The following is an 11550-nucleotide window of genomic DNA, read 5'->3' as shown; positions in this document are numbered from 1 at the left end:
CCCCTGATGTGAGCTACTGCCACTTGCGATGGGTTGTCATCGTTAAAATTGAATCAGTGCAGGGAGGGGCCCAGTGTATGTGTATAAAGAGAGACATGCTATCCACCCCTCCAGGGGCTCAGCATATAAAGGCTGCCAATGAACAGGTGGCAGCATGGCCTAGTAGATAAGGCATTGGACTGGGAGTCAGGAGACTTTCATTCTAATCTCAGCTCTGCCTCTGACCTGCTGAGAGGCCTTGGACAGATCACTTTTCCCTCCCAGCCTCATGTCTGTTTAGAACCTAAGCTCTCTACCATCATACAAATAGAACCTGGGCCTCTCAAACTTTGCTGTCTTTGTCTAGCAGGGCTGCTGGAATCCCAGCACTGCATTTGAAGCACGGGTGCCATCAAAAATCACTGATGCCCAAACTGTTGTGTAGTGTTGCTGTATGCGGTTGCTGCACTCCTCCAGAGTTGGTTGCAATTTAGTGTCAAATCAGTGTATCAGGGGACGTGTCTTCTGCCTGACTAGACCAGATTCAGCAGGTGCAAGGGAATAGATGAAATGAGCTCAGAAGCCTGTTCCAATTATAATTTAAATGATCCACTAAATAATATTAACTCTTTCTGTTCATGTTGCATTTTCCATCTGAGAAGCCTATAGCACTTTCCAAGCACTAACATCATGGCCGTCTGCCAGGGTCAGTATTATCAGCCCTCAGCCACAGATAGGGAAACTGAAGCACAGAGCAGTGAGGTGACTTGCCCAAAGTCAGGGACTTGCCCATCTCAGCAGGCCCAGGAAGAAAACCCAGGTATGATTCCTTGGCCTGTGCTCTGACCACACAAGCATCCTGCAGGCGCTAGAGCTGTGGAGATATTCATACTAAGCAATGCTTCCTCTATGGCTTTTTTCACCTGCTCTGTACACGAATGATCCTTGGAGGGAAGCCAGGATCTTAACTCCCAAACTCAATCCAGAACCTTCTGGCTAGGATGGGAGGTGGAGGAGCAGCTGTGGGATCAACTGAACACTCCCCTCCAGCAGCAAGGCTCCAGCTGTCCTGCCAATAACCACCCCAATCTGAGCTGGCTGCACACTAGGCATCGCTTCAAAGGACAAGGGGGGATGGTTAAAATCTAGTTTTGCAGGAGGCTGCGGCTGTTCTGGATGGCCTGCGCAGCTCCCTCCAGCAGAGCACTAACAAGGAATTCTGCCAAGCCAACCACCACCTTCCAGATCTTTTGACTTGTGGGCAGACCTTAAAGCCTGTGAATTAACCCAACAATCTGCCAACCCTCCTTAATTTATGGACGCAGGAGATAAGGCACCAGGCTATGAGGATAAGCTCTGTCCTAAGCCTTCACCCAACATGTTACCAAACCCAAGCCAAATATTTACTGTGGTTTGGCAAAGTTTGGTTCAAACTTTCTTCCACTGTTTATTTGTGCTCCAGGCCATGATGGGAAGCTGAGGGGGATGGTTGATGTCCCATGGAGGCAGGGTGGTATTTCCAGCTCCGTTTTACAGAGCTGTGAAGTTTGGAGAAGCGGCCAAACTTCTAAATGCTGATCAGAAACAAGCCACGGAGGCCCAGGGTGGTGCATACTAGTGAACACAGCAGGGCTGAGTTTGACCAAGGTAGAAATGCACCATTTTCACAGAGAAATTGCCATATTTTTAGTGGCCAAAGATCAAATGCCTGTTTTATGAAGTTGATTTCATGTTAAAGAAAATAAAGAAGGCCAAACGGAGAAGGATCCAGGTCTGGCCTGTCAGGGGGCTGGAGTTCAGGCCTGCAGGGCATTGCCAGATCTGAGTGGGGGAGGGGGCTCATGCCAGGCCTAGTAGGGGGTGCTGGAATAGCAGGGGGGCCGTGGGGCCGGACAGAGGGGCACTGAGGGGCGAGGGGAGCCCAGGACTGGAATAGCAAGGGGGCCACAGGGCCGGACAGAGGGGCACTGCGGGGGACACTGGGGGACAAGGGGAGCCTGGGCCTGGAATAGCAGGGGGGCTGAGGGGCCGGACAGAGGGGCACTGAGAGGCGAGGGGAGCCCAGGACTGGAATAGCAGGGGGGACACGGGGCCGAACAGAAGGGCACTGGGGGGGCACTGGGGGACAAGGGGAGCCCGGGTCTGGAATAGCAAGGGGGCTGCGGGGCTGGACGGAGGGGCACTGGGGGCCGAGAGGAGCCCAGGGCTGGACTAGCAGGGCACTGTGTGTCAGCAGTGAAGGGCAGCTGAAGGATGGCATGTGCAGCTCAGCACCGCAATAGAGCCTCGCCCCAGGTCAGGGATGGAGGGCAAGAGGCTTGTGCTGGGCTCATCCCAGGGCAACAGAGCGAGACCCTGCAGAGCCTGTGCAATGGGCGCCCGGCTCCATCCTTTCCCAGGCGCGGCTGCATGGCTGGGACCAGGCCTCACTGGGGTCACGCCCGAGGCCAGACACTGAAGTGGCCTGGAGAAACCCTGCCCTGAGGAGCTCCAGCCGCCTGACACTTCCCTGCCCCTAGAGCCACCTGGGGCCTAGGAAGGAATTGGGGTGTCAGGGCACCAAAGCTCAGCAGACAGCGACATCTTGTGAGCAAAGTGAAGACCTGCAGCCCAGCCCAGAACACCCCCCACTGAGCCCTTGAGGTCACCACTCCAGATGCCCCATTCAGCTGCAGACGCCCAGCTGAATAATGGCAGCCAGACTCGTTTTCATCCATGCCAGACCCAGGCCGGGGTGCATCACATGGCGAGTGATGGGCCTGCTCCCCACCCGTGCTGGCCATAATTGAACTGCTGGGGTGCCAGGCCCCTTTGCACCCCAGGGCTCCACGCTCAGCCCTCTAGGCTGCTGCTGAACCTCCGCAGCGCCAGGCCTCGGCCTCTGCCCAGGGAGTGGGTATGTGCCGGGCCTGAGTGCGCTGGCTCTTTGAGTGGCGTGGCGACCTGCTGCCTGGGGTCCCAACCCCTCAGAGCAGGTTCCAGTGACACGGATGCCTATCCCTTGGCTTGCACTGGGCTCTCACGGCTCTGGGGATGGTGTGACGCACGCTGGCTATGACACCAGTTTCACCAGCAGGGTGCGCTGTAACACAGAGCACGCCCATCCTTTGGGACTCCTGGCTCCCAGAGTGGCCCCATCTGTCCAGCATGAGAAAGAGAAGCAAACGGGGGTGCTGGGCTATGGCAAGCCCAGACCACGAGGGTCTTGCTCCCATCCTGCCCCCTCCCTCCCAGTGCCCTCAGCCAATAGCTGGATGCTCCGTACTGTGTCCCAGCTGGAGTATGTGTGGGAAGTGGGGTTCAGTACCTGGGAGATGCAGAGATGCCAGGTTACATCCCTGGGGCTGTCCAGGGCTCTGTGTGACAGTCAAACACTCCCCAGAGCTGCCAGTGACCCATGCCCCCCCACCCCCCACATTCAGGTGCTGCCGCACCCCACCCCCCACACACCTCACATGCCGTTCTTCCAGCCGGCGTTATCCCAGCCACTCAGGGGCACCGACCACTTTGGTGACAAGATCACACCATGGGGCCGGAAAACCCAAATCTTTATTGGTCGAAACCGACGGCTGGATATAACATAATAAATAGAAAATAATTCCGAGCGGCACCTGAACACTGCGAATCCCACAGGCTGGCCTGGCTGAGGCTATCTGTGCCGAATCCCCCCCATACGGGGCAGCTCAGCCCTTCCCAGCCTGCCCTGTCCGTGCTGGCATGCCCCACGGCTGGTGCTGCACTGGCGCTAGCAGAAGGGTGGGAGGCATTGATGTGGGCATCAGGAGCAGACCTGCAGCTCAGCCACAGCCTGGAGCTTCCAAGGCACCTGCAGCTGGTCTGGGGCATTAGGAGCGGGGTAGGGGGCAAGTGAGGGCTTGGGGGGGGCCTTGCCCACGAGGGCCCCAGCCCAGCTCAGAGGAACAGACTTTCCACCCAAACATGCATTTAACATGAAATCAGAGAGTTGGAGGGAAAGAGGCTAGGGATGTATGTCAAACCGAGAGGGGGCTCCCCGTGGGCACGCTGAGCTCATGGGGCTCTGGGGCAGGGCACCAGAGAGGGGCTCCCCACAGGCATCATGGCCTATGGGGCTCTGGGGCAGGGCCCTGAGGGGGGCTCCCCACAGGCGCTCTCAGCCCATGGGGTTCTGGGGCAAGGCACCGAGGGGGGCTCTCCCCAGGGACTCACAACCCATGAGGTTCTGGGGCAGGACACTGAAGGAGGCTCCCCACAGGCACTCTCAGCCCATGGGGTTCTGCGGCAAGGCACTGAGGGGGGCTCCCCCCAGGGACTCACAACCCATGAGGTTCTGGGGCAGGACACTGAAGGGGGCTCCCCACAGGCACTCTCAGCCCATGGGGTTCTGGGGCAGGGCACCGAGGGGGGCTCCTCCCAGAAACTCTCAGCCCAAGGGGTCTGGGACTTCCTCCCTACCCCAGCACTCAGCCATGCCCTGTGGGTAGTTGTGGCTGCAGGGGACCCCAGGAGAAAGGTAAAAGTGCTTCTGAGCAGAAGAGGAGGCTGTGACACACTGGGCCTGCCACTGCCAGTACGTACACGCAAACAGCGTGGGCGTCCCCCCACCCCGGACAGCCGGCCCCACTATCTCTGCCAAACGTCTGTCACTTGCAGGCGCCGCATGGGGACACCCCCCTGCTGCTCCTCTGTCAGCGGCCGGGACAGGACCAGCGGATAGTGATAGGCCTTGGCATACTCGTCTCGCTGGGGCGGGTCCCCAGGGCCTCTGGGGACGTCGCTGAGGGAGGACAGGGAGTGCTGAGGGGTGGCCGAGATGCAGCTGACCACCGGGGAGACCCGCTCAGATTTGATGCTGACGGCCTGGTGCTGGGGCGAGCTGCTGGGGGCCCGGGCTGCCTCGTCGGTGGAGAGCACTCTGCCGCCTGCCCTGGGGAAGGAAAGAGGAGGGCCTGAGCCAGGCTGGGAGTCAGAGGGAGCCTCTGAAAGAGGAAGCCACCAGGGGATCTCTTGGCCCCAAGCAGCTGGGCTGTGGATGCTCTCGGAGTCCTGCCTCTATCCCAAGGCAACCAGAACTGACTCTCAGCGAACTCCCTGATTGGCCGGGGTTGGGGAGCAGGGGAATGTTTGCTGACCTTTAAAAAAATGTCCCCTTATTCCTGGCTGCATTTCCCACCTCCTCATCCCAGGCAGGAAGTTGGACTGTAAGTATCCAGCCCCCAGCTCGTGAGGACAGGGGGCATTTCCCCCCTTTAACCTCCTGGCTCAGGAATGGGGGCTGCTGACAAGCTCCCACTCGGGCTTTGCACTGGGGAGCGGCTCCTCTTCTAACCAGCTACGTGTGTGTGTGTATGGGGGGTCCAGTTCCCTCCCTACCAGGGCCACCAGCAGGGTGACCCTCCCAGCCAGATTAGTGGGAGATCCACTTTCGTTCCCACCCACTTTGAAATGTCTCACATGGCCAGCATGCTGGCAGTGCCTGCTATTCACTCTGGGCTGAGGTTCCCACACGCTGCCCCCCGCCTGTGTTCCCAGGCCACTAGCAGGAAGTTGCTGCCCACGGCAGCCCTTGCCGATAGGGGTGGCCGGTTTGTGCCAGTTCTCTGGGCGGCATTGGTGCCAGGGAGATGCTGAGCTCCACCAAACACATCTCACCCAGCAGACACCAGACCCTAACAACTTCCTCGCTCCTGGCCGGAGCTAGATTAGAACCGGCAGCCCACAAGGTGCAAACCTACTGGGGCACCAGGTTCCCAAGCGCTTCCCCACCCACGCGCCTGGGAGAGCAGCTGGTAGCCTGGCTCGGGAGGGTGGGGGGCACTGTCCCCTGGGAAGAGCCAGTTTTAAATAGGTTTTGCAAACATCCCGGACCTGCTGGGAAGGCGGCAGGGGGTGTTCCCAGGAGCAGGGCTCGCCTGGAAGCTGGGGGATCCGGAAACAAACCCACCCCGAACAGGGCCATCCGTGCCCAACTGCGATCACAACTGTGTGTTGGGCCCTGCCAGAGTCGCTGCTCCCGGGGCCTGGGGCAGACACGGGTCCAATTACCCCCGGGGACATTCTGGCCAAGGAGCTGGGAGCTGCCGAGGCTGGGGTGCTGCGCTGTCCTCTGTGTTCGCACAGCAGCCAGGGCCACTGGAAGCTGCAGCCGGCCACTGGCGGAGCTGCCCCCTGCCACGCTGCCAGCTCCCTCCATTTGGCTGCCAGCGTCTGGAACGTGGATGGTAACGAACTCCCGGTGGGGAGCAGGCAGAAGGCCCCAATCTCTTCGCCAGCCCTTGCTGAGCTCCTGCCACCAGGTGGCACCAGAACCTATGAGGAGATGACGCCTGCCCGGCCTGTCTGGGTTTTATCCTCAGCGCCAGCGGGGCTAAGGGGCCCAGTGATGGGCAGGGAAGGGAGATGGAGGGAGAGCAATGAGGAAAGGGAAAGGGGGGATGCAGACGTGAAGATCTCACCCCTGCACCCAGTCCTGCTGGCCTGTGGGGAGACAGGCTGGGGAAGGGATGGGAGCTTGGGCTCCTGCCCCCGAGAGAAGTCTCGCTCAGCCTCCAAGGCTGGGAGTTGGGTGTGGTTCTTACCCTAGCGGCAGGTGTGCGGAGGCTGCCATGTCTCGGTGGTGCTGCCAGGAGGTGATGGCGTTGGGCTGGATGTAGCCAGGGTGTGAGGAGGCCTCACCAGGCCCGTACTCTGCCAATGACAAAGCAGACTGGACATCAGGAGGAGAAGGGCTAATGGGTGACAGTGAAGGGAGCTCCTTGTCCACTCCAGTTTACACCAGGGCTGAGCCCAAGGGAGGGATTCCAGGGGCACGGGGCTCCCATCTGGCCATTTGGGGGTGCCTGGCTCCCTTCCCCATGGCCATGCAGTGAGTGAGGAGCACTGCTCTGCGACGGGGATTCGAGCTGAGCCCCTGGCCAGGTGTGGGGAGACATCTAGGCACTGGGTGAGAGGGAGTGTTGGGCTAGGAGCTACCCACCAGGGCTTACCTGCTTGGCTTGAGGAGAGGAAGGGGAAGCCCCCTAGGCTATGGGCTGGCACGCTGCCACTGCCAGCGGGCAGCACGGGGCTCATGCTCTGCAGGCCAGGGTAGAGCGATCGCTGCTGAGACAAACAAGCATCCTTCGTTCAGGCTTCCAATAAATACCCTGCTCGGATCCTTTCCCCGCTCCCCTCTGCGCCACTCTGACCCTGGCCCACAATCGCTCCCCTCCTGAATGGCCGAGTGTTTTCCCCCTCCTCCTCCCATTTCACCTCCCGGAAATGTCCAGTGTGCATAGGTGTGCAAGGCCATGGGTGTGCCTGCCCAGTGTGAGAGTGCCTGTGCGACAGGGTGTGTGTGTGACCATGTGCATGTGAGTTTGTGTGAGCGTGTCTGGGAACATGTATCTGGCGGTGCAGACAGGACTGTCTGCATGCCTGCGGCTGGGTGAGCGTGCAACTGGCATGCGTGTGCCAGACTGTGCGTGTGCCTGCACGTTGTGCATGCAAATGAGTGAGTGTGAACTATGTCCCCAAACCCTGGGCTCTTTCAAAGCCACGGTTTCATCCCTGACTCCAAGCTCCCCAGAGAAGGGGCTGCCGGGCAAAGATCTGGTTTTTTCCCCCAGGGAGCCTTGCTCCATCCCACCCCCCCAGTGCAAACCAAGAAACTGGGGATCCCTAAAGTACCTGCAAAGGGAGTGCTCAGTCCCCCTATGCCCCATGGCTCCGACTCCTCTGCACGCAGTGGGGCAGATTCTCCTCTCACTCACCGACTCAGTGATGGTGCGATCCACCCACACCCATGGAGCGACTCCTGATCTGCCCCCTCACAGAGCCGCAGCCTGGCTGGAGCCTCCTGAGATCTCAGAACAGTGTCCTCCTTCTGTTAACCCTTCCCTCTCTGCTACTCCCATGACAACCTGGGGCTGCTCCTCCTAAGACAAACCCCACCGGGGGCCCTGCGGAATGGATGGTGGAGGCAGCAGCAGCCCAGCAGGCAGTTCTCAAGAGTTTTCATTAATTAAACATAGGCTCTCACAGTGGTCTGTATTTCAGAGGGACCCTTCCTAGACCCTCGTCAGAAGAAGCACTGAGAGTGGCACTTACTGCTGACGTCAGATTGCTCCTGGCGCTGGACGAACTGCTGTGGACATCCACCCTGCGGCCTTCTGCCCCTAGGTAGAGCGGGGGAGGGGTCTTGGTAGCCAGGGCTCGGTTCAGGTTGACATGGGAGAAGAGAGGGTAGCCAAGGCCTGGGCAGGGAGAAGCAGGCAAAGGTTAGTGCATCTGGGAAGCACCAGGATGAAAGCCCAGCTCAGGGAATGGCGGGTGATTCCACAGGAGTCTGAGATAAGGCACAGCATAGCTGTGTGCCCCCCTCTGGGTATGTACAGCACCTGGCACAGCGCGCTTCCTATGCGCAGTCATAACGATAACAAGCCTTGAGGCAAATTCACTCTGTCAGAAGTGGGCTCAAGTGCACTAGAGGCAACGACCTTGTATGTGGGGCGTGGCCGGAGAGATCTCCTTCGGGGCAGGGTCATGTTTAATTCATAGCTACGTTTCTATGTCCCCAGCTGTCATCACATCCAGCCTCCATCAGAGAAGAGATGCCACCTGAGCAGGAGGATTGGTTACAAAACAACCTAGGAAGGCAGAGGAGCTGCCAACTGTGGAGTCTCACAAGACAAGGTGGTTTTCTTAAAGCCCCAGCTCTTGGAATCAGGGGATTAGGTGAGGCTCTCAGCTTTCCTTAAAAAATATAAATGTCTAGTACTGCTGCCTGTGGAGAGAAGCTGGGAATTGTGAGCCAAATGCAGCCCAAGGGCTCAGAAAGAGAACTCCTCTTACCCCCGCGAATCACTGGTTGAAAAGTCTCATGATTTTTAAGCCAATCTCATGACTCATCATTGTTGAATGCTTGAGGTTAGTGATATTGGGGCTGGCACAAGGCGCACAGGCAGGACTTCAATAGTCCCAAGGCCCTGTGCCAGGCCTCTGCACAGAGGTGAACGCCACCCTTGGGAAGCAAAGGATTCTGGGAGTCCCAGTCCAGATAGCAGAAGTGGTCCTTTGGGAGGACGGGGACACCGTCTCTTGGCCAAGCCACGTCAGAAAGCCCTGGGTTCCCGGAGCGACGCCTGAAAGCAGGGCCACTCATCTAAGAAGTGTGTGTGAGGGGAGGGAGTGGGGAGCTTGGCGGAAACCTCCTCTGCTTCTGTGACTGCAAACCCACTTCCTGCGAGAGGCCAGGCCCTGGGCTCCTCCGAGCAGCGCTGCACCTGGGCTGTGGCCGGGACGCCAGGGTCAGGTGTGGGGGACATGACGCCACCAGCAAGGAACGGAAACGATTTGCTAATCGCAGCCCTGCTCAGTGGCAGCACTCACAGCAGGCTGGCGCTACATCCCGAGGGCAGCAATTCCCAGGATCTCTGGTTTCCCACGAGTGGCAACCCCCCTGCCCATGGGCAACAGTGCCCGCTCTCCGTCGCCCATTCCTCCTTATCCCTCCTCAGCTCCGCATCCAGGCCTGGTTTGGGAGCTGCTACCCCCTCTTCACCCGCCATGGGGCAATGGGGCCCTGCAGTGACAGAGGGCATCACTCCCCTCGCATCTCCCACAAGCACCCGGACTGCCCGCTGGCCCCAGGCCAGACGAACACACGGGAAGATGGAGAAAGCCGCTCTTGGGAATACAGGGCAGCAGGACCCGGGGTCAACCCCTCCATCAGCTGCCCCCATGACCCAGGCAGAGGAGAGGATCTGGGGTGCAGCAGGGCCCCGCTCTCACGGCTGGTTGACAGGCTCTGGGGGGTCTCAGTCCAGCACCCAGGGACAAGAATCCACATCATGACTGTCCTCTTGGCTGGCAGCCCCAGCACAGAGGGGTGGCTGGCTGGGACTCTCCAGACCAGGGCTGAGAGCTGGCAGGGCGGCATGGGGAAAGCGCAGTGCAATCCGGCCCGATTGGCTCCCCCACCACAGGCTGGGTGGTTGGAAACCTCCTCGGCGCACATTCCATCAGGCCTCCCCCATGAGGAAGGGCTGCGCGCAGCGCGGACCCTACACAGATCACACAAGCCCCGCCCACACAGTTCGGGCTCCAGCTTTACGCGGCCACAGCAAAGCCACATGTTACCCACCAACACCTTCGTCACCCACCCCCCCTTTCCCCTCACCCCCATGCCTGGGGAGTTTCCACTGGTCAGCCTCAGTCACTTTTTCCAGCTTACAGTCACTTCTAAGCCTGACTGCACTGAGAGCAGCTGAGGTTTCCATCTGTCCCCCACCCAGCCCTGCTTACCCTTCTGAGCTGGAGACAGGGGCCAGTGGGAACCGAAGATCCTGACTGCAGCACAGATTTCAAACCCCACCCAAAATGCAGGGGAGCTGGGAAATGCCCATCACTAGCAGAAATGTGTGTGCCTGGGCATGTGCATGTATGTGCGCGTGCTTGCACGTGTGTTTGCACGTGTGCGCATGCAAGTGCATGTGTGTGAGTGTGCAGGTGGGTGCTTGTGCATGCCTGTGAGTGTGAGTGTGAGTGTGCAGGTGCATGCCTGTGAGTGTGCATAAAATCAGCACTCATGACTCAGCAAAACGCAGGAAGCAGCTGTGTGGAGTGAGATGGGGCCATTTTCACAGTTGCTTTGCAGACTCTGACTGCACCTTAGCCCATCCCCGCTGTCCACTCTTTGAGTTTGTTAATGACCCAGGAGAAATTTCAGTAATACACACTCTGCACGTCCCTAGCGCCGGCCAGCGCGGGCTCCCCCAGCGTGCTGCACAGGTCGGGATTACAGCCGGTCAGAAAAGTTCCGACAAGACACCTTGTCCTTGGAACCTGCCAGTTTGTCAGAATCAAAACGGTTAATGGAGCTGGTTCAATTTCAGCAACATTCTAATGGAAACCGGCAGGGCTCCTGCCAGCTCACCTGCCTGGCTTCTCGGCAGCACTCGTGGCAGGCTGACAGCGAGCGGACACTGGAAGGCTTGGAAGCCTGATTCTCATGCTCACGGCTTCTCAGCAGCCTGGGCTCCCAGGCCTCCCAGGGTCGGTGACTCCCGGGTAGCCAGCCAGGCAGACTGCCCCACAGCCAGGGCTCCACTCCCTTTCACAGAGAATTCCAACATTTTAGGCTTTTGTTCCAAAATGGAATGAAACCAGACTCCAAGATATTGAAATCCTTCACGTGGCGGAATGACTGCTCTCCACCCGAGGCAGGGTCGTGATCTGCCAAGGTACAGATGCAGAAACCGAGGTGCAGAGGGAGATGAGATTCGCCTACGATTGCATAGCGAGTCAGTGGCAGAACTGGGAATAGAACCCAAGAATCCTGACTACAGGGCCCCAGCTCCTCTAACCACTAGACCACAGCTTCTTTAACCAGGGCAGATCCAGGCCCTGGGCACTCGCCTGTTACCACAGGCCACTGCAGAAGGCCAAAGCTTGGGTAACACTCATTGGGTGTTGGCTCCTTCGTCAACCTGAAGGGGACGCTGCTGAGCAACACAACGCACAAGTGCTGCCTCTAGAAGCCAAACTGCGCCCCCCCACAGCCCCCAGATTCCAGGGCCGAGCCCCCCCACCCCCACACACCCTGGATTCCAT

General features: G+C 59.0%; 1 protein-coding gene across 2 annotated transcripts in view; it reads right to left on the bottom strand.

The window, feature by feature from the left end:
- Positions 1 to 3510: 3510 nt before the first annotated feature.
- Positions 3511 to 11550, bottom strand: part of LOC116836496 (BLOC-1-related complex subunit 8-like) — a 78269-nt gene continuing 70229 nt past the window's right edge. Inside the window, exons 6-9 of one of the 2 annotated variants that reach the window (XM_032800168.2) lie at positions 8047 to 8192; positions 6945 to 7059; positions 6537 to 6645; positions 3511 to 4885 (exon numbers count right to left, since the gene is read on the bottom strand). In XM_032800168.2, the coding sequence (XP_032656059.1) occupies positions 4582 to 4885; positions 6537 to 6645; positions 6945 to 7059; positions 8047 to 8192 (674 nt within the window). In that variant the 3' untranslated portion in view covers positions 3511 to 4581. The remainder of the gene's footprint in view (positions 4886 to 6536; positions 6646 to 6944; positions 7060 to 8046; positions 8193 to 11550) is intronic. The other variant, XM_032800312.2, reaches the window with a different exon arrangement.

This window comes from Chelonoidis abingdonii, chromosome 11 (genome assembly GCF_003597395.2).
Source record: "Chelonoidis abingdonii isolate Lonesome George chromosome 11, CheloAbing_2.0, whole genome shotgun sequence".
Classification (NCBI taxonomy): domain Eukaryota; kingdom Metazoa; phylum Chordata; order Testudines; family Testudinidae; genus Chelonoidis; species Chelonoidis abingdonii.
The sequence above is the reverse complement of the archived record's forward strand: the minus strand, read 5'-3'. Positions and strand labels throughout refer to the sequence as shown.